This window comes from Muntiacus reevesi, chromosome 1 (genome assembly GCF_963930625.1).
Source record: "Muntiacus reevesi chromosome 1, mMunRee1.1, whole genome shotgun sequence".
Taxonomy (NCBI): Eukaryota; Metazoa; Chordata; class Mammalia; order Artiodactyla; family Cervidae; genus Muntiacus; species Muntiacus reevesi.
The window spans coordinates 183,258,008-183,281,265 of NC_089249.1; the positions used below are offsets into that span (position 1 = coordinate 183,258,008).

At 49.1% G+C, this 23,258-nt stretch overlaps 1 protein-coding gene across 2 annotated transcripts in view; it reads right to left on the minus strand.

Annotated features, from left to right (window-relative positions):
* The window catches only part of UPF1 (UPF1 RNA helicase and ATPase), a 33,910-nt gene extending 15,618 nt beyond the window's left edge, over positions 1-18,292 (minus strand). For both annotated transcript variants that reach the window (XM_065917388.1, XM_065917386.1), the window contains exons 1-5: positions 17,794-18,292; positions 5,930-6,072; positions 4,207-4,296; positions 1,739-1,906; positions 1,115-1,295 (exon numbers count right to left, since the gene is read on the minus strand). In XM_065917388.1, coding sequence (XP_065773460.1) covers positions 1,115-1,295; positions 1,739-1,906; positions 4,207-4,296; positions 5,930-6,072; positions 17,794-18,015 — 804 coding nt within the window. In that variant the 5' untranslated portion in view covers positions 18,016-18,292. The remainder of the gene's footprint in view (positions 1-1,114; positions 1,296-1,738; positions 1,907-4,206; positions 4,297-5,929; positions 6,073-17,793) is intronic.
* Positions 18,293-23,258: the final 4,966 nt, after the last annotated feature.

Consider the following 23,258-nt stretch of genomic DNA (forward strand, 5'->3'; position numbering starts at 1 on the left):
TATAAACAAGAACAGTGAGATATGCAGCAACCTGAAAATCAAGGTGGAAAGGTTCCTTGCTAGCCAATGCTTCAAAAATATTTTGCCCGGCAGCTGAAGAGAAGATAAATTCACATTTTTTTTAACTATATGGGTGCCTAGCCTAATTAAAATTTCTAGCCTAATTAAAAAACAGCAATTTAGAGTTCTCAGCCGTTCATTAGTTAAGATGCTGAGCTTCCATTACAGGGGCTGCAGGATCAATCCCTGATCAGGGAACCAGGATCCCACATCCTGCACCAAAAATAAATAAAATGTGTGTGTGTGTGTGTGTGTGCGCGCGCGCGTGTGTCTGTGTGTGTGTACGCACGTGTGTGTGTGTGTGTAAGCGTCCAGAACCAGAGAAGGGCTTCCTTGGAGAAACGGCCTGTGGGCGTGTGCGTGTGCACGTCCAGAACCAGAGAAGGGCTCCCGTGGAGAAGCGGCCTATGGGTGTGTATGTGTGTGTGTGTGCGCACGTCGAGAACCAGAGAAGGGCTCCCATGGAGAAGCGGCCTGTGGGCGTGTGCGTACGTCCAGAACCAGAGAAGGGCTCCCTTGGAGAAGTGGCCTGTAGGCGTGTATGTGTGTGCGTGCGGGTGCATGTGTGCAAGCGTTCAGAACCAGAGAAGGGCTCCCGTGGAGAAGCGGCCTGTGGGCGTGTGTGTGTGTGCATGTGTGCGCACGTCCAGAACCAGAGAAGGGCTCCCGTGGAGAAGCGGCCTGTGGGCAGGGCAGGAACCTTGCTAGCCCCTAACCTGGTGTCACCCTGGCTCCAACACATCACACGCCTCAAGCCCAACCAGGTTTTGCACAGTATACTGCAGTCCTATCTGTCCCCTCAGGCCCGGCTCCTCCAGACATGTCCACCAGCAGTCACTGACAGCCAGTCCCCACCTTCCTCCTTCCCACCAGCCACCCTTGCCCTTGACAAGAGAAAAACTCCACTGGCCAGAGCTTTCCTTTCCCAGAGGCCTGGCAGGAGGCATCCCGGGTACCCTCCTTCCTGTTTCTGAGGACTCCGGTCCCGGTCCAAGCCCCCTTCCCCACCAACACTCGGTACGGAGGGGCATGTGCACTGCCGGCAGGCCCTCACCTTCCAGAGCTCCTCCAGCTTGTTGATCTGCTGGGCAGTGATCTGCCGCGCCCGCAGCTGCTCCTGCTCAGAAGGGATCTTGACGAGCCAGGACAGGAAGCACCGGTCCTGGATCAGGGGCTGCCACTGGGAGCTGTCCCAGTTGATGTCCTTGAGGCTGCTCTGACTGGCACAGGGCTGCCTGCAGAAGCCCCGAGGGCAGGGAGAGCCCAGATGAGGATGACCTCTGCCCCCCAGAGGCTTATTACCTCTCACCTCAGAGTGGTGCTCCCTACATTTTACGGTATGGACAGAGTACCTTCAAACTGTTAGCAATAAATTGCATCTCCCCATGCACTTAAGCTCTGAACTTCTTTTTTTTTTTTTTGAATTCTTAAAACTCAGAACAGACTTTGCTTTTACAGAATTTTATGATTTAACCAGAAGACACCCCAAAAGGGTCCTATGACATTCCTAGCTCTGTAACAAGCCCCAACCCTCCAAACCTCCTTACACCTCACCAGTTGGCGGAAACCATTTAAAACTATTTTAAAGCTCCAGAAAGTTGGAGCCATGGAGACTGAGTCTTTGCCTGAAAGGCAACCCCCCCCCCGCCAAACAAGGGAACTGGGGTCTTGCCCTCACCGGCACAGCAGCACCACAACCGAGTCGGCCTTGGCAGGGATGAAGCCGAGGAGGAAGACGTTGCGGCAGCCGCAGTTGTAACACTCCAGGACCGTCTCCCCTAGGGGCCCATCCTTGTGCAGAGTCACCTCTTTGCATTTTGCCCTCACAAGGTGATTTACAATGTGGCTGAAACCAGGAAATGATAAATAGTTAACACCCAAAGTTTGGCTTTTCACCACTTCCAATTTTCGAGCTCCGTTAAAAGTTCCGGTACCGTTCACGGTCCATTAGCAGGAGTGGTCACACCTCATCCATCTGGCATCCAGAGGGACCAGCCTGCCCCTGAACTGGCTCCCCAGTGAGTGCAAAAACTGATCCGACTTGAACCATTTCTAAGGAAAACTTTCCTAACATGTTTCACACAGTTCCCTCTTACCCCATTCCTGTTTTCTTAAATCCAGCTTATTGAGGCTGACTGAATCTAACACGGGTGCCAAGGCTGCTGTCTTGGAGAGGAAGGCTTGCCCCTTCACTGCTCCTATTCACTCAATGTAGTTTCTCCGCTGCTCCTTTCAAAGTCACTTCTCCTGGCCCCCTCGCCTGCTTCCAGAAGCAACACCCCTTCTCATTTACTGCAGGCCAGGAAACCTGATAACCAAATGTACTAGAAACCTGAGGACAGCAAACAAATATGGAGTAGGGGGAGGTCAAGGCTACTCTCGGGAAGCGCAGGGCCAGCTCTGAGCTGCCTGGAAGCCCCGCTGTCCCAGCTCTTTCCTTGTTGCGCGTGGCCAGAACTCTGACGCCCTTCTCATTTCCGGGGCACGGTTCACCTAAACCAGGGCTGAACTCACCCTCCCCAATGCCAGCCTCACTCGGGGCCCAGGTAGGGCCTGGCTCCGCCCCAGGCTCTCCCAGCCTTGCTGTGGGGTTTGTCACACGCTGAGCGTGCCTGCTGGGCCTCCAGCCTTCCCTGCTGCTCCCCTCGCATCACCCTGGGAAACCCCTCCTGTGCAAGCTGTGGCTCAGAGGCCAACATCCTGATCCTCTCTGGCCCCACAAAGACTGTCAGATTACCTAGCTAATCACCACAGCTCTCTCTACCTCCAAAGCCCCCACCCCTCTCCTCCCCTCCTGGAGCTGCCACCCCTGGGTATTCTACCGGATTCAGTGATTTCCTCCTGTCTTTTCTAGGCCCAGAACACTCCATCACATTGGAAGCTTCCTGAACGTGGGTGGCTGCCCCATCACCTCCACAATTTGACCTTGCACAGAACACACAGTGCTGGCTGACCAAGTCTGTTTTCTCTTAGAGGTTTTCTGCTCACTTCCCTGATCTGGGCTCTGCTGACCTGAAGATGGGGTTGCCAACTAAGGAAAGTTTTATTTAATTGCTTTTCCTGCAGCAGAGGAACTAATGCAAACACAGGAACACTTAAATTACCCAGAACATTTGGAAAGTGGGATACCAATCTCTTCTGGGTACCCTAAAGATGCTTCTCCTTCCATATCTCTAAAAAAACCGCAGCTCCCTCTCCTGCCTCACTCAGAAGCCCATAATTTGCATTACTAACTCCAAGGTGACATGAGATCTGACCATTCTGTGTCCTGCACGAGATCGTGAGCCTGGCCTGGGTCCACAGCTGCCGAAGACATAGGAAGGGTAGGGGCTCCGTACGAAAAAAACTGCCTACGGAATTTGGTCACTTTGTTTCTATAAAACAGGAGTCTCAGAGGAAGATGCTGCTTCCATGCTGGTGACCTGGAGCCCTGTCCCACAGAGACTGCTCTGCTTCTCTGTGGCAATGGCCTGAGTCCTCACCTCACGGCAGCCTCCGAGAAGCCAACAGGACCAGGCCCGTGCCAGTGGTGGGGGCTGAGGAATCTCACCACTCGAGCTTAGACAAACAGACTCTCCCCTGGAATCTGAGTACCCGCATCATGCGGGTCTCACCCAAACCCAAAAAAAGGGACCCTGTCACAGCTGCTGCTGATCAACAACAGGAAGGGAAGCCCAGAGTCGACGGTCAAGTGAACTTAATTTAATCTGATGATTCAGGATCTGGCCCATATTAGCCTCAGGACTGCTCCGATGAGCTAAGGCCAGAGGGAGAGCCTTCTCAGGAAGCGGCTCCCATGGATGCCCATGACTGTCTTGGGAACATCCTCCCCAGGCACCCAGTAATGTAGATGAACGGGCGTGCCAGGAGCTCATCTTGCAGAAAAATATAAATAAAAACTGGGAATGAGAATTAAACCAACCCTACTTGCATAATAAAAAGAACCGCAGAGAATAAATCAAGGGTAAATACATTAAGGCATTCACACACCACCATCTGTTTCAAGTTAAACCAGTCACAGAGGAGGGGAAAAAACCAGGTTTGTTAGCATGATTTTATATTGTGCTTTGCTTCAACATTTCCATAATTTACACACACATCTGACACAGCACTGATTAAAGACACATGCGCGGTTTGGTTATCTACCTGCCAGAAGTATTTCCACGTCCATTACAGAACCACTTCTTGCTGGTGTTACAGTAAACCACGCAAGCAGGATCGTGTATTCCACAGTAACTAAAAAAGTCAAAACATCAACAGTTAAAGTTGGAAGATTGCTCTCTGGTTTTAATTTGGCAGGATGTAAAATTCTTTCCTCTTACAACATTTTTAAGTTTTTCATTAAACACATACTCAAACCCAACGATCCCACTAACAAAATCCAACCAGTTAACTGCAGAGGCTTCCTGACCCTGTGAACACAGGGAAGGGGTTAGGGTGCTGTGCAGGCTCCTCAGATGGCAGCAAAGACCCTTGCAGGCACGGTTGGGGGAGTGGGGACGAGAGCAGTGCAAGGTGCCAGGTGAGCCCAGCAACGCAGACCTAACACCCCCAAGGTGACGGGGTCACTTCCCTTGGTCTCAAGTTTCAGGAACTGTGACTTGTGAGCAAGGAAGTCAACATCCCTAACTCTGGGCACACAGAAGGTAAGTGGAGACCACGCTGCATTCAGAGCTGCAGACGCTCCGGCAGAGGGCGCCATGCTCCTGGGAACACAGCTCAACCCAGCAGTGGAGGGTCCCGCAAGGAGCTCCTCGGGAGAGCCCCCGCACTCCCTTTTCTGAAAATCAATACGCCAAAAACAAAAGCACCGCCTCTGGCTCTGCACAGAGTTCTGTATGTGCATGAAGCCAAGACTTCGTCTCAAACCAGAATGTGCTCTGGCCAAGAACCTTCCCGGCGGCACCTCATGCCAGGACAGCTCTCCCTCCTTCACTCCACGTGGACGGCAGGAGTACGAGGGGGTGTGCAGACTTTAACCACTGCACCTTCACCAGGACCACTTCATGGGCCTGTAGAGAACAGGAACACTAGTACAGATGTAAAAATGTACTGTGAATGCGAGGGAACACAGACCCAACAAGGTCAGACAGCCTGCCCATCAAGCGGGGAAGGAGCAGCCCTCTGCGCCACCGTGGGTGCCGACTGTGGAGAGGCAGCGTGCCCGAGGGTGGGCAGGGCTGAGAGGCCCAGGGCCCTGGCTGGCCGAGTGCCCTGAGCAAGATTATTACACCTCTTTTGGTCTCAATTTCCTTGTGTGTGTGTAACAAAAAAGCAAGAGTAAGTCCAAACACAAGGGATGGGTCCTCCTCTAGACCAGAATTCCAAATTTGGTCAACACGCAGGTCTTTCCATTAGTATTATTTTTTTTGCTGCCCAACACGGCATGTGGGATCTTAGTTCCCAGACCAGAGATGGAACCCACACCCCCTGCACTGGCAGCATGGACCGCCATGCAAGTCCCCAAGGCAGCTATTTTAAAGAACCCTACAGGAACCTCGTTGTAAGCGAAATGTCAGCTGCTCTCTTTACCCTCTGGACTCAGATGCTCACCCGATGTGCTGAGTTCTTTCGGATGAGTGAGGGGGCAGGTTCCGGGAAACAACCTTAAGGCCTGAGGAAGGCAGAGAAGGGGACTCTTTCTCCCTCCAGCTGGGAGAATCAGAGATGACAGAGGGTGCTGATCCCACTCTCCTGCCCAGGGTGAGGGATTTATGTGCGTACAAGGGCGTGAGCAACCTTATTGCCAAGGACAGTGTTTCCAAGTGCAGCAGTCCATGGTCTCAGATGGGCCTCTGTAAAGTCAGAGCATGCATGTGGATGGTGGATGCTCTGGGAGGCGGGCCCCCCCCTCTGCTGAAGCACTCACCTGCAGGCATGTACAGGGAGATCCTTTGTGTAATAGGTATCTTCCTCATCCTCTTCAAAGTTCAGCTCGGCCAGCAACTGGCTGGTCTTGGCCACGCTGTCATCCACGGCCCCATTTTGCAGGATGCCCTCGGGCCCACCGACCTGTGGCAGAAGGGCAGCACCATCATGAGAGGCGGCAGCTTCCGGGCCCAGCCCAGGCACCTGGCTTCTCCCCACGTGAGCAGCCATGGCAACCTTCCCGTGAAGCACTGGCCTGCTCTCTGCTGCGCCAGTCCAGCTTCTGCTGATCTGACTTTTCGCACTCTCCTCCCCATCAGACCTACCTGGCTAGAAACAGGGCACGAGTGGCCGAGGTCACCCGCCCTGCCACGCGCACAGCCTAGCCAAACCCCACCGAGCCACAACCACCAGGGCGCGGGGGGCCACAAGGAGCAAGGTGACATGGCACAAGCCCAGTGTGGTCCCCAAGGACAGATGCACAACCACACCACAGGGAGGCACCCCACCATGGCAAGGGCCTGCCCCGCCCCACTCCTCTGCCTGAGCACCAGAGGCGGCTGTGACTCCTGCAGACGTAGGAGTGTGGTTCTCTTGCTAGTCCACAAATGTTCTTCACTGTCAGCTCCCCCTCCAGAAGGCAGCCCTTAAGCAGGAATTAGAAACTGAATGTTAAGACAATCTTCTAGTTTCAGGATACAATTGTACTAAACATACTACCTTTTACATGTTGTAACAGCAAAAACATACAAACAGGTAACTTTAAGTAACTAACCAGTGAACTTCACAGGCACTTCTGCTGAGCTCACACATCCATTCACGGGTACACAGACAGCTCATCCAAGGGGAAGAGACACTCCTAGTAGCTGCCCTCCAGTAACTGCCCCCTCAGATGGAAGCCAACTGTCCCCATCATCACCCCCAGGGGCCACAGCCCACACGGAGCTGGATCAAGCAGTAGGAGCGGCCTGTGATGAAGGACAGGGAGTGACAGGAGCCCCAGGCTTCTCTGAGCTGTGAGACGGGTCGGACACTGACCTGGCTCCCTCGCAGAGCCCCTGCCACACGCCGCTGGCAGACAGATACCATAACCCACATGCACACCATGCAGGGCGGGCCCTGGCCACCCCAGCCGCTGCTCCGTCAGCTATCTGAGCCGAAGAACAACACGTCTCCTGAGGGGGCACCCCAGAAATCTCAAAGATGTATTCGGGTTGTCAAGAAAGCCAAGAACCCGTTACAGGAATCCCTGTCTCTGTAATGGTCTCACCCAGATCAGAACCCCATTTCACAGTTCCTGCCACCACTTTAATATACTTGCATTTTCAGAAGGTCCAGGTTAAATGTAAGAAGACTGTATGCTTTGGGGAAATTGTTTTTTTTTTAAAAACGAAAAATCAATATCAACTTTTGGGTTTTAAAGTCATGAAGATGACATTGTTAACATCATCACAAGCACCTCTTTCTGAATCCCTGATCTCCTTTTTAAAAAATTTTAAGTGGTTCTGTGGCATTAAGTACATCCACATGGTTCTTCAACCACTACCGCCATCCATCTCCAGACCTTTCTCATCTTCTCAAACTGAAACTCTGTCCGTTTTCCCTCCCTCAGTCCCTGGCAAACCTCCATTCCACTTTGTTTCTATGAATTTAACTACTACTATAGGGACTTCACATAAGTGGAGTCATACGGTACTTGTCCTTTTGTGACTGACTTATTTCACTTAGCATAAGTGGTTAAGGGTTCATCTATGTCATAACTGTGTCTGAATTTCCTCACTTTTGAAGGCTAAAAATATTCCGTTGTACAGACACAACATTTTGCTTATCCATTCATCTGAAAATGAACACTTGGGTTGCTTTCACCTTTTGGTTGTTGTGAATGATGTTACTATAGTACAAGTATTTCTTCAAGTCCCTGTTTTCAATTCTTTGGGGTATATACCCAGAAATGGAGTTGCTGCATCATATAGCTATTCTGTTTAACTTTGTGAGGAAGTTATTACTGTTTTCCACAGCAGCTACATTATGTTACATTCCCACCCACCAGAAGTGCACAGGGGTCCTAATTTTTCCATATCGTTGACAACACTTGTGATTTTTGTTTGTTCTTGACAGTGGCCATCCTAATGGGTGTGAGGCAGTAACTCACTGTGGTTTCGATTTGCCTTTCGTGGATTATAATGATGCTAAGTATCTTTTCCTATGCTTGTCTGTCATTTGTATATCTTCTTTGAGGAACTGTTTATCTTCTTTGCTTACAATGCAGGAGACCCGGGTTCGATCCCTCGGCCGGGAAGACACTCTGGAGAAGGAAATGGCCACCCACTCCAGTACTCTTGCCTGGAAAATCCCACAGATGGAGGAGTCTGGTAAGCTACAGTCCATGGCATCGCAAAGAGTCAGACACGACTGAGGGACTTCACTTTCACTTTGAGGAAAAGTCTATTTAAGCGCTTTGCCCATTTTTCATCAGGTTGCTAACTTTCTTGCTGGGCTTTGTTTGAAATTTTGATAGCAGATTACCACTTCCAAAAGTCACCTCTCCTCCCGGCAACACTTCCCCTGACACGCACAGTGGCAACATTGGGATGAGGCTGCTGACAGAGACCAATACGTCTCTCGGGATGACTGCCTCAGCACACAAATGCTAGTTTTCTGAAAGTGTGTGGCCAGATTACAGTACCTGGATTTCAGTCAATGGCAATGGAACAGCCACATATATCATGCTACAGAAGATAGAAGGATGTGGGCCACAATCTCAAGCTCAGAACGGTATTCACATTTTTAAACGGTTGACTTTACTACCTAATAGTAGGTATTTGCTTCTTGTCCCACAAAGTCTAGAACATTTAGTACCTAGCACTTTAAGAAAATGTTTGCCAATATTTTGCCAAAGACATACAGATGGCTAAAGGTACATGACAAGATGCTCAATATCGCTAATTATTGGAGAAATGCAAACCAAATGAGGTATCACCTCACATCAGTCAGAATGGCCATGACTAAAAAGGCTACAAATAATAAAAGCTGGAGAAGGTGTGGAGAAAAAGCAACCTTCCTACACTGTTGGTAGGAATGTAAACTGGTAGAGCCAGCATGGAGGATAAACTAGAGTTATCATATGATCTAGCAATCCCACTCCTGGGCATATATCTGGAGAAAACTCTGAAAAGATACATCCACCCCAATGTTCACAGCACTATTCACAATAGCCGTGACACGGGAGCACCCTAAATGCTCACTGACAGAAGGGCAGATAAAGATGCAGTACACACACATGATGGAATACTACTCAGCCATTAGAAAGAATGAAACAATGCCTCTTGCAGCAACATGGATGGATGAAAGAGTATCATATTAAATGAAGTCAGATAAAAAAACAAGTATCTTATGATATCACTTATATGTTGGAATATTAAAAACAAAACAAAACAAATAATGAAACAAATGAACTCATTTACAAAACAGAAAGACTCACAGACACAGAAAACAAACTTTTGGTTTCCAAAGGGGTTGAGCGGGAAGCTGTTAACTAGGATTCTGAGACTGACACATACACACGGCTGTACATAAAACAAGTAAACAACAGAGACCTATGACATAAGGAGCTATATCCAGTATCTGGTGATAGCCTGTGACAGGACAGAACCTGAAGAAGAATATACATACACGTGTGTGTGACTGAATCACTCTGCTGTATGCCTGAAACTAACACAGCATTTTAAGTATACTCAAGTTAAAAATGGTTAAAGAAAAGAAAAATGAAAATCTCGCCAACTCCTAGAGGAGGAGCTCCTAAAATATGTCATCAGGCTGCATAAACTTTTTTGTTCAAAGAAACATTAGTGATGTGAATCTTTACTTCCCTGAAATACCAAAATTAGTGTGTGGAGTAATACAGAAACCTGCGTGCCACCAGGGGCCCTCACTCTGCCCATCCTGCTTCACCCAGGCCTCAGACCCCACCCTTCTCCCCTCACCGAGAGAACCAGCTTCGGGGATGTGTGAGACTCTTGAAAGTGGCAATCTTTTTTCTGCATCACTGTTATGAACCCTTCAGGCTTCATAAGGAGCAGAAAATCTGAGTCTGCTCTAGGAAGCCTCTTGAGAGAATGCAATGCAAATAACACAAGGTCAGATGAACTCTCCCTCACACTCTAAGGCAAGGAGACCAGAGAGAAGAGGCCAGATTCCCCAACAGGCTCTCAGCTGTGTGGCTGGGAGTGTGGGTGTGCCCCTTCTTACAAGTACTTTTGCACACGTACATGGGCATATTCAACCCCTGCCAGGCCCAACTCCTGCCCTACTGTGACCTGACCACAATACAGACTTCCATAGCTGGGTTGTTAGTTTCTCTCTCTACTTTCTGGAAAGTTTTAAGATAAACATTAACTTCAAAAATACATTTGACCTTAGAAACTATAATTAACTGAATTAAAGCACTAAAGAGTGCCTGGCACAGAGAAGGCACACAGCCCAAGCCAGGCAACGTAACAGAAGAAGGGAGGGGAAGGTCCTTGTCTGGCACAGGACTGACTGAAGTTATCAGCCCCTCAACTACAGCCAGGACCCCTGGGTCCTGCTGGGCTCAAGTGGGCAAAGGCCTCCCTAAGCCTTCCCCGGGCTCTCTGCGCACACCCCCAGGTACCAGGTCACTGGGTCTAGAAAGCCAAAGAAACAGTTTGCTCTCCACCCCTGCTCTGGACACTATGATCAAGGCCTTGCAGGGATTTTCTGCCAAGAGAGTTTCTTATGACCCACTGCAGAATTCTGTGCACATCAGAGCAGCAGGAAGAAAAGTCACTTCATTCTCCGGGAGGAAAAGCACGTGAATTAAAAATTACCGCTAAATGTGTTGGTAAGAACTTTCTCAGACCACGCGTTATCTCAAACCTTGTAAGCGTCAACCACTCACCATAAAATGGACCTTGCCCTCAGTCCCTGGCCTTTGCACTCACTACCCCCGTGGCTTCTGCACAGACAGCTCCTGGTCCTTCAGTCTCCATCCAGAGGGCACCTCCAAGGGAGGTCACCCCTGACCCCATCTGGGGGTGCCAGAGGGGCCAACTCTGCCTGTTCTGTGTCCTGCTATGACCCCAGCACCTAGAACTGAGCCCACACCCCAGTATGCTCTCACAGTACTGGCTCAATGAATACATTTTCTCATCCAAGATAGAAAGGTTGTGATGTAAAATGACTCATCATTTATTCTTTTCTTCCACAGTCTAAGTAAAAAAGAGTGAATGGGAAACCACCTTTCCTGAGGTGGCCTGAGGCAGAGAGGAGCTACTGGGTCTTTGAGACCTCAGGACAGCCTAACAGAAGATCCCTTCTTCAACTTTCGAAAAAGTTTCAAAGAGAATGAATGACCCACTCATCCCTCAATCTGGATCTACCAGCCACTCACATTTTACCAGGCTTGCTCCCTCCCTCTCTTGCTCTGCACAAGCATGCACACACACACATACTTTTACTTTCCTGATCCATTTCGGAGTCACAGGCCCCAGGACAAGAGCTTTCGCCACATAACCACAATATAAGCATCACACTCAGGAATAATGCTAATATAATACTGCTATCTAACACACATACACACATGTCCCCAATGCACTAATAACATGTTATAGTTTTTTAAATTCAAGATCCAATGATTACACATTGTGATATAATCTCTCAGCCTTCTTTATTCTGTTTTAACCACAAGAAATTATTGCGATTTGACCATTTTTGACCTACAATGAAGGGGACTTCACATGGTCCCACCCAACACAGCAGTCCCTAAGCTCTGAGTTAAAGGAGCCCCACCTGCCTCCCCCGTTTTTTGTTCTCATCGAGGGCTGAGTCCACCCCTGCAGTTCATTCCAAAGCTCACGAGTATCCTTGACCTGTCTGAGGTGGCTGAGGCTCACCCTGCCCCTAACTACCCAGCTCTGGGGTCAGCCACTTTTCAGAGTTCACAGGTTGAAACAGGGTCCACCCACATCTGCAGGGAGACGCCAGACTGTGAGAGGTTCAGTTCAGGAGGCGGGACACCTCACAGGACAGTGACCTGGACAGGATTCTGGCTCCATGGCAGGGAAAGGAGAGAGGAGAGCTGCCTGGGAGAGCAGGGCTGAAGACACGACAATCGGTCCCATTAACACCAGACCTGGCAGGGCTCAGGACCAGGTAAACGGCGCGACTGTGGAGGAAGGGAGTCCCATGTGTTAGACGATCCCGAACAACCACCGCTGGCGCTGCTCACTTGACAACAGCAGTGAGGCTACGAGGATGCCCTTTTCCTGTTTTTAGAAATGCATTCTAAATACTCTAAGTCTAAATGGTTGAGTATTACTAACTCATATGGCTCAACCTCAGAAGAGCAAAATAGGTTGGATTTGCTTTAAAACACGTCAGAGAAGGAAAAGAAAAAGAGAGAGGAAAATCTTCAAAATCATCAAATCAAGAAAAAAGAAGGGCAGGGTTTGCCTTACTTACTTATACACGAGAGAATTCATAACATACATTTTTATACAATACAGGTGGACAAAGTGCTGCCTGGAAACTGTGTCAGCTCTGCAGAGCCACGCCCTTGAGAGGAGTGATGGAAGACGAGAGCACAGCCAAACGCCTTCCACCTGGGGATGAGGAGAGTGGCGCTGCCAGGCTCATGTCACCCCAGCAGCTGAGCTACGAGAGGAGCTGCAGTAGACAGGAAGGTGCTATCCTCAGTCGTGACGAAGGTCCCCAAAGCTCCCCAGGCGGCCTAAGCCAACTGGAGGTCTAAAGGCATCCCGGTCCAGTCCACAGGGGCCCCGAGAAGCTGGGTCTGGCTGTCCAGCTCGCAAGCTGCTACTGGACCAGCACACGTTTAAAAAGGCACAAAAGGATCTGATGCTAGCTGTGGGACCCCAGGAGGAGGAAGGGCCAGCTGGTACCATGAGCATTCTCTGTCACACACACGGAAGGACACACACCTGACCCCAGCACTCTCTGTCTGAATCCCCCTTCCAGCTTCAGCCACACTCTGCCAGACCTCCCGCCATCTAAGGGCCCCACTCTCAAGTGAGGTCACGGCACCCCTCAGTAGCAACACAAGGTTCCCAGATCGAGCCAGGCCCCTTGGTGTAGACACTGGCCCTTGCCTGCACCCACTAGCCCTCCATGCCAAGCCCTGTGTTCCCTGCCAAGTGGGTGCAGCTTCCTAACAGACTCCAGGAGCACCACTCATAAAGGCTTTCACTTTGCCAGGCAGACCACTCCCTCCTCTGGACGCCCACTGTCCGCATGGTCACCTGCAGACTGGGCAGCACCCGCCATGTCTAACACAGCAGCTGCAGCGGACAAAGGCCTCACTCTGCCTCCTCGCAGGAGTCACTACCCACAGCGCTCCTGGAGCACAGCAGGACGGGGAAAGGGGAGCACCGAGGGGCAGCCATCGAGAATCAGGCCAGGGAGGGCAGCCTGGGAACCTGTGTGGAAGGAACCAAAGAACCAGCAGACAGACACACGAGCGCACAGGCTCGTCACTGAGCGGGGGGCCAAGTCTCAGCACCCTGGCACGAAAGCCCACAGAGGGCAGGCAGCACACGTCCCCGACGTGCGGGCTCAAGTGGCCAAGTGTGGGTTCACCCGATTCCCTACCTCAGGGCTTTAACCAGAGACTACCGAGATCAGCAGGAGCAAAACCGAAGAGGAAAGAACGGTGGCATGAGAGAGAAGAGAAGACAGTGACTGTCTGATGGCTGCAAGCTCAGTAAAGCTACTAAAAAAACACCCACTGAATCAAACACTGAAGAACAAGAGGACTCCATGGTGTACGATCATACCTCAGTGAAGCTGTTTGAAAGATGTCTCCTTTTTGGTTGTGGGACCTAGGCTGACAGACAATTTTGCTATTGTGTTAGTGTTAACTTCCCCCAATCACGCTAAATCTGGGTAAAGAAATTAACTGGGTAAACAGAGGCAGAAGCTATTTCGGCTATTCAGCACTAAGTCACTTAGTTCCTCCCTTTTGGTTTTCAAACCCCGGAAATCCAGTAAAAGACAAGTGCTATAGAATACTTGCCAGAGCCCCTGTGAAGTGTGCAGGATTTCATCTCCAATTTTCTCAAGGCGTACTATGTCACAGTTGTACTAACCGAGTGTTCACACAACCAAAAAAAGTTCACGCAAATTTTAAACTCACCACTTTCAGGAACCCTGGAACTGTAAGGAACTCACTCCTCATCATAAGCTAAGGGCCAGGAATCATAAGACAATCTGTTTACCTAGATAGTCAAGGACATGTCAGAACTTCTGAAGGCAGCCAGAGTTAAGACAAGGTAGCAGCTCTTTACAGCTTTTAAAATTGACACACATTGATGTATCTAAATACTCATGAATCCATCAATCAAGATAACAAGCACATCCATCACCCCCAGTCTCTTCCTGCCTTTGTCATCCCCTCCCTCCTCTCCTCCCCTCCCCGCAACCACTGTTCTACCTTCTATCACCATAGGTTACCCAGCACTTTCTATAGAGTTTTATATAAGAAAAGTCATAGAGTATATACCTTTTTTTTAAAGTGTGTCTTTCACTCAATGTAATTATTTTGAGATGCATCCATGCTGCTGTGTGCATCAGTGGTTCAATCCTTTTTTTGTTTGGTAGTGTTCCCAACTCAAGATTTTCATCATCATAATTCCAAAGTTTGGAGGAAACACGATAGCAGCACCAAAGGGGAATATTACAACTAAGCAGGCCAGAAGGTCTGTAACACCAGCTGTTACGCACAGGACTTCTGAAATCACCTTTCCCTGCCCTTTGAGACGCTGGGAGACAGGCCCAAAAAAGGGTCAAATACTCAAAAGAAAATTGTTGCCTTATCTTAAGGACATTTGGCAGGGCTGGGAAAAATATCAGTTCATTTCATAAATAAGAAAGCAAGTGTTATCTGAACCAACTCAGTTCACCTCAGCTCCATTCTCCCCACCGTCCCGTGACACACACTTGTTACCTAAACCTTCAGGCAAAACCAAAACTGGCAGTCAAGACTGATATTAAAAGTGGAATCAGTGACGTAGAAAGCTACACATTAGAAAACATGGTAGCATGTTTCTGGTAGTCCCTGAAAAGGTAACAGGCAGCTGTTACCAGACCACCCAGAATTTCACTGAAGGCTTACACCCACACAGAAATTTGTACACAGATGTTCAGGGCAGCACTTCCCATAGCGGCTAAGCCAAAGGTCCACAAACAGACAAGTAGATAAACAAAATGTTGTCTGTCCATGCTGTGGAACATCATTCAGTCATAAAAAGGAACGCAGCAGATACATGTTACAGCGTGGATGAGCCTTGAAAACGTGCTCGGTGAAAGAGCGAATGACCACAGGCACAGTACGACCACATACAGTCCACTTACGTGAAAAGCCCAGAGCAGGTCAACAGAGACGGATCAGCGGCTGCCCGTGGTTAGAGAAGGGAGGCTGGCAGACTCCAGGGCACCAGGTTTCTTTCCACGGTGAGGAAAAGGCCCTGAAAGCGACTGTGGGCGTGGCTGCACAGCCCTGTACTAAAGGCACTGGGCAGCACTGGGAACGCTGAGGCGCACGGTACATAAATTCTATCTCAGTAAAGCTGTGAAACAAAAGTCGCTGCACGGCACTGGACAATTCACAGCCACTCATCCAAAAAGATAAAATCAAAAGGCACTCATAATAGAAGCTCCACCGGACATCTGGTTATACAGGCAAGTCTTGAGGACAAATAAGGGAAAACCTCCCAAATGTCGCAGGCAGCCAATGCCACCAACTAACACAGGAGATAATCAACTTTTCACTCCCCTTACCCAAAGACAAATCCAGAGTTAGGCTACAGGTGGGTGGGTCACCAGAGTTACTTAAAAGTAAAAAAGGAGAAACCCTTTTGATGTCATAACAAGTAAGCTCAACCATAATGTTTCCCTCTGGTGAAGTGTTTTAATGCTCTTATTCAATACAGTTCAGTGTTCAGGTGCAGTAAAAGAAAGCAATTACTGTAAAGCAATTATCCTTCAATTAAAAAATAAGTAAATTTATTTTTTTAAAAAAAGAAATCAATTACTTCAACTGAAAGAGAAAGACACGCCCCCACAATTAATCAAAAACAGAACCCAAGGGACAAAATTAGAACTCAGAGCTGAAGCAGAACCCAAGTTTGCTGTTTTACAGTCTACAGTTTAAAAAGGATTTGCAATAAAACAATTACGTTCCACAAAACCACCCTGAACTGCCACAGGTCATGGCACACTGCTCAGCCAAGAGATCTTTAGCCTCAGTCTTCTGGACACACTGGATACAAATAACAGACAGTAATATCTGGTCTATCCATTCATACATGAGTCCAGATTTCAGTATGTTTAAAAGTAACAAAAATACAGCTGCTACCCCCATGTTACAGCTGTGGAAACAGCATCTACAGAGTATGAAACTACTCTGATAACAGGTGTTAACATGAGCTTCCAGCGGCTCACTTATTTCCCAAGCAAACTCTCCCTGCCCCCATGATATGTCAACAAAAGGGAAAAAACACAGATATGTGCACACCTGTTCTCCCTGATGCCCCACCCATTAAGCTTCTATTTTTAAGGAATCTGGGGTTAGAATGAGTCAAATGTTTTCTGCTTCTATTAGGAGCTAAAAGAAAGTCCAAGTGGGTGGTCTACCCACAGGGAGTGACTCAATCAACTAGAATGCAAGCCCCTTCCTCCAGGAGACAGTTTCAGCTTACTCTGGCTGAGGCTGGGTTGGGTCCCCCCACTCTGGGAGTGGGTCCTCATGCCAAGGGACACCTGTGACAAGGTGAAGCCTATAGCTCCTCTGTGGCTGAGAATTCAGGAAAATAAATCTGAGGGAGGTGCCAGGCACAGGAACGGAATTTGAGACCCACAGGATGATGGCTACATTCCTTGGGGAGCCTAGCCCAAGACCACAGCCAGCGCCCTCTCCCATCCCGGGTCAGGGACCCAGATCCAGGAAGTGTATGCCGGATACACTCTCATAACACAAACCCAAATTTAAAATAACCAAGCAGCCTTTGCTAAATGTTGACATCATTAAGAACAAAAGTTCCTGACGTGGCAGAGCCACGTATATAAAACCCACTACCACTCACCAACTGGAGGAACAAACTCAAAACCAACTTTTCCAAGGCAGGGCTGCGGAGTTACGTAACAGGTCGGTTTCAGCAACAGGCAATTCAAGAAGAAAAAACAAAACGCAAACACTCTCCTGAATAATCTTAAAAGTCTGCGAGCTTGGGGCTCTCTGTTGAATGCACAAATTCCGTTTCTGCTGGAGAAGCCTCAGCCCTCCTCTCGCCAGCGTCCGTGGGCCCGATGCAATATAAACCCACTGGACACTGGGCAAGAATGAGGACAGGGGTGCCCAGACTGCGACCACAGGTAAGGGGGTGGGGCAGCGGTCGGATGTGACTGAAGGGGGAATCGGCGCAGATCAGAAGCTGGCTTGAGCGGGGCACTGACCCAGCTGAAGGAGAACTCGGGGACAAGTCACCCCCGTCCAGGCCAGAGACGTACCTAGGGCCGGTCACTTCGGACAGGCCCGGAAGGGGACTTGGGACCGATCAGCTAAGACTCAGTGTGGAACTAGATCCTGAGAGAGAGAGACCAGAGAAGGTCTTGAAGGAGGTTTACCCGGGGCGGCTGGAGAGCAGAAACTGGAGGCAGGTTACTTCGGACCTGGACTAAGCGGGACATACCCCGGACAAGTCACTCTGGAGCAGGAGGGACTGGAGCAGGAGCCGAGCAGATCAGCCCCGGCCGGGCCGGAGGGGAAACCCGAGCAGGTCCCCCGCCGCCGAGGCCCGGCCCCGTCTTCCGGCGCCGCCATGTGCCGCTCACCTGCGCGTCGAGCTGTCCGGCCGCTGCGCCCGGGCCGGCTCCAACCGGGGCCCCCGCGCCGCCACCTCCGGGGCCGCCGGGGGGCGTCTGCGTCTGACTGGGGAGGGTGAAGTCGGTAAACTCGAACTCGGAGCCCTGGGTGTCAGCGCCGAGCAGCTCGGCCTCCTCGGTGTCCAAGAAGGTGAGCGTCTGCGAGCTGGGCCCGTACGCCTCCACGCTCATTGTGCCGCCGCGTAGGGCCCTCTGGCCGGCTCCGCGCCGCACTCGAGCCCGCCGCCGCGCTGAGGCCTAGGCCGCAGGCCTCGGGTCGCCGCCGCCGCCGCCGCCGCGTCCGCGCCCCTGGACAGGCTCAAAACGCCCGCCGCGGAGCGAGCCGGGTTGAGAGTCACGCGCGCCGAGCCACTGAGCCCCTCAGCTCCGCCGCTTCCTTCGGGGCCGCCCGCCCTCGCAGCCCCCGTCAGGAACCGCCGCCACCGCCGCCGTCGCCGCCGCCGTGCGCGTGCGTGAGGCCGGCGCCGGCGCAGGTGCGCGTGCGCGAGTCCGACGACGGCGCAGGCGCGCGCGCTCCTCGAGGACGCCTTCAACCGCGCCCGCACTGCCGGAGCCCAGCGGGCAGGCGGGACGCGCAGCGCGCACGCGCGGGGGGCGGGGCTTCCAACCGCCGTCCCGGCGACCACACGAGTTCCTGGGGCCGCCTCCACCGCTCTCTGTGGCACTCGGGCAGCGGATGGTGCGGCCGTGGTCGTCTGTGTCCCTAGAAGCGGCGACAGTGCCATGGGTTAATTGAGCGCCAGCTGGATGCTTTCCCGAGGTGGAACACCCAGCTGGGGAGGCTTGGCGAGGAAAGAGTGGTTGCGTCCCCTTCACTCGGAGAAACTCCCGGGGCTAATTTCGCCAAATCTTTTAAGATGAGGGCGCGTGGCGCATAGTAGCTGCTCAGTCTGCACTGGTTGAATAAGTGAATGGGGACAGTCCTTACCACAGAGCCTAGCGCACAGAAAAAGTGGTTGCTGCTGCTCTGGACAATGGTATTATTCAGAGGCATGAAATAACAGCGATTGGGAGCACTGCTCTGGGTTGAAACCCAAACCTGGCCACCTACTGTCTGTGTGACTTTAATTATACAAGCGATTTTACCTCTCTGAGCCTAGCGTTTCCTCAGCTGGGAAAGGGGAATAATAGCCATTAAGACGGGATGAGGGGAACTTTCCTGTGGTCCAGTGGTTAAGAATCTGCCTGCCAATGCAGCAGACACTGTTTGATCCCTGGTCTGGGGTGAGCCCACATGCTGTGGGGCAACTACGCCCCTTGGACTACAACTACTGAAGCCCGAACCCCCTGCAGCCAGTGCTCTGAGAAAGAAAGCCACTGCGCTGAGGAGCACGTGTACCACAGCTAGAGAGTAGCCCTGCTAAATCGTTGAGGACCCAACAGTTCAGCCGAAAATAAATAAATAAAAAGGTGAGATGAGGAGTAAATGATCCCGGGCATTTACAAAGAGAAGTTTCCTGTGGACAGGGGCTGACTGTTCATCACATGGTCTTCTCTGTGGGGAGACTAACCGCCCACGCACGAAAGGTGCTCAGTAAAAGTTTAGTTACTAGTTTATGAGCCTTAATCTCCTAACTTCCTAGCCACAGCTTCCTTTTCTGTAAAGTGTCTTGGAGAACCCCCCACTTCCCAAGATTCTGGGACTAAGTACTTGAAGTCAGTTCACAGGGCTCCCGGTTTGCATGGCCGTTCCTAAAGTTCCAGATGCTGCATGGTTCCTCATTTTCCAATATTCCTGTCATGACATGATAAAAGATTCCTTTTTCTTTCTTCACATCTTTTCCGGCTTCCAGTGCATGAAAACGTGGGAATATAAAAAATGAATAATTAGGTCCCCCTCTACAGGAAGACACAGTTTAAGGGAGAATCCTAGCGAGCTAACAGATGCTTTTAATAAAATGCAAAGCCCTGTATGGAAAGTATCCAGTCGAATTGGTAGAATTGTTTAAGACCAATCTGGTAAAACTTAGCAGTTTCAGTGCATGCCTTGCCCTGCCCTTGACCTAGTAATTCCACTTCTAAGGATCTCCTTTTATTTCCTACATAGCCTCACATTTGCAAAATAACATTGTGGATGGTACACTAAAACATATCAATTTAACACAGAAGAAGTTAGTAATGGAAGAGTTGAAAAAAGATATGACATACAGAAAGCAGATAGCAAAATGGCAGAAATAAGTCCTTATCAGTAATTACACTAAATGAAATTGAATTAAACTCTCCAGTTAAAAGGCAGAGATTTTCAGAGGTTTTTTTTTTTTTTTTTTCCTTTTAATCATGGTACAGCTATGCGGTCTGCAAAAAAAATCACTTTTTTTTTTCTCTTTGCCACTTGGCATGTGGGATCTTAGTTCCCCAACCAGGGATCAAACCCATGCTCCCTGCATTGGTAGTGCAGAATCTTAACCACTGGACTGCCAGGGAAGTCCCCAAAGACTCACTTTAGAGTCAAAGGCAAAAAGGCCAAAAGTAACCAGATGGAAAAAGATACTCCAGGCAAATAGTAACTGAAAGAGAGCTATATTGGCTATACTAGTATCAGGTAAAACAGATTAAGACAAAAACCGTTACTTGAGACAAAGAATATTGTATAATGATAATGATAAAATTTCAATCTAGGAAGAAATAATTGTAATCATGAAAGTACCTAACAACAAAACCCAAAAATACATTAAGAAAAATGTGATAAATTGAAAGGAGAAGTAATTCAACAGTAACTATAGTTTACTCTCAAGGAAAGGAGTCAAAAGCTTAGGGAGATGAAAACATTAGAGTAGATTTATCATTTAAAACCTACTCACCTCCCTAAGCTTTTGAAGATGGATGTGGTTACCATAATGGACAGCAGAGTCAAAGTAGCAATCAGGAGGGAAAAAAAGCAGCGATCAGAAGAGTCTGACTCACAGAGCCCTATGGCATTGACTAGCTGATCATGGCATTCTTAAAAGTAAAATGGTTGGGAAGCCTACTAAATTCTTACTTGATCTGTTTAAGCAGAAAAGTTCTAGATCATGTGAATAAAAGTCTAATTTGAATCTTAAAAATGGAGTATCATGTCAGTCAATTCTTAGACTTGATCCAGTTCACAAACCCAGAACATCTTTAATGAAGAAGAGGCTGAGTCCCCTTGAGGAAAGACCCAGTACACTTCCAAAAATTCTTATGTTAACTTTTCTCCCAGTCTTCTCCAATGGAACCTTTGGCCCTTTGCCAAGGTGAACATGCACTGGGCTTAAGGAAATCCTTAGGCCTTTCACAGATTACTAGACAGTGGCTCTGAACCAACACAAATTTCAGGACACCCAAAACATCACTGTGGCCCATCAGTCAGAGTAGGGACTTAGGAAGTCAAGTTATCAATGGAATTTTATCTGGTTCATTTTCCAGTGGATCCCTGAACTCATGTTGTGTTTTATCTCCAGTTCTAGAATGCATAATTGGAACAGATACACTTAGCAACTGGAAGAATCCTCACATTTGTTTCCTGACCTATGCAGTGAGAGCTATTATGGGGGGAAAGGTCAAGTGAAAGCCACTAGTACTCTCTCTTCCTAATAAAATGGTAAACCAAAAACAATACTGCATTCCCAGAGGGGTGGAAGAGATTAGTGTCACCATTAAGGACTTGAAAGATGCAATTGAGTGCACATCCCCATTCAATTCTGATATTGGGCCTGTGCTGAGGACAGATGGAGCGTGGAGAATGACAGTGGGTTATCACAAGTAACTGGGTAGTTGACTCCAGTTGCAGCTGCCCCACCAGATGTGGTTTCATTCCTTGAGCAAATAAACACATTCTCAGTATCTGGTATGCAGCTACAGAGGTGGCAAATGCCTTTTTCTCCATCCTTGTCCAAGACCAGAAGTAGTTTGCTTTCAGCTGGCAAGGCCGCAATATTCCTTCACTGACCTACCTCGGGGGTTCAGCTCTCCAGCCATAAGTCATAATTTAGTTTGCAGGTATCTTGATAAACTTACCCTTTCACAGGATGTAACATTGGTCCATTATATTGATGACATTATGCTGATTGGACCTAATGAACGAGAAGTAGCAATGATTCCAAACTTACTGGTAAGACATTGGTATGTCAGAGAGTAGGAAATAAATTCAGCAAAAATTCAGGGCTCTTCTAGCTCAGTGATATTTTTAGAAGTCTTTCTTATATTCAACTGACCCAAGATTTCTCTTTGGGCCTAGATTCCAGATGATCCTGCAAAATATGCAGATACCACCAGAAGTGGACAGCTGCAAAGCTACAGCCTCTCTGTGACAGCCCTGAAGGACAGCCATGAAGGGGGGTCCTTCCAATGGGCGGAACTTCAACCAGTGCACTTAGCTGTTTATTTTGCTTGGAGGGAGAAATGGCCAAATGTATGATTGCACACTGATTCATAGGCTGCAGCCAGTGGTTTTGTTGGATGGTCAGGGATTTGGAAGGAACATGATTGGAATTTTGAGGACTATAAAGTCTGGGGAAGACTGTGTGGATAGACCTCCCTGAATGAGAGGGTGGGGGATGTGAAGATATCTGTACCCGATATGAATGTTCACAAAGGCTAAACTCAACAGAGGAGGAGTTCAATAATCAAAGGACAAAGTGACCCATTCTGTGAATACAAGTTAGCTTCTCTCCCCAGTCACTCCTGCCACAACACAATGGACCACATCAACCAGTGACCATGGTGGCAGGAGTAGAGGTTATGCACGAGCTCGGCCACATGGACTTCCATTCACTAAGGCCGGCACAACTATCAGTTCCATTTGGTCACTCAATTGTGTCTGACTCTTTGTGACCCGTGGATTGCAGCACACCAGGCTTCCCTGTTCATTACCAACTCCCAGAGCTTGCTCAAATTCATGTTCATTGAGTCAGTGATGTCATCCAACCATCTCTTCCTCTGTCATCTCCTTCTCCTCCTACCTTTAATCTTTCCCAGCGTCAGAATCTTTTCCAGTGAGTCAGTTCTTCACATCAGGTGGCCAAAGTATTGGAGCTTCAGCTTCAGCATCAGTCCTTCCAATGAATATTCAGGATTGATTTCCTTTAGAATTGACTGGTTTGATCTCCAAGAGACTCTCAAGAGTCTTCTCCAACACCACAGTTCAAAAGCATCAATTCTTTGGTGCTCAGCTTTCTTTATGGTCCAACTCTCACATCTATACATAACTACTGGAAAAGCCATAGCTTTGATTAGACGGACCTTTGTTGGCAAAGTAATGTCTCTGCTTTTTAACATGCTATCTAGGTTGGTCATAACTTTTCTTCCAAAGAGCAAGCATCTTTTAATTTCATGGCTGCAGTCATGAAATTGGAGCCCCCCAAAATAAAGCCTGTCCCTGTTTCCATTGTTTCCCCATCTATTTGCCATGAAGTAATGGGACAGTATGCCATGATCTTTGTTTTCTGAATGCT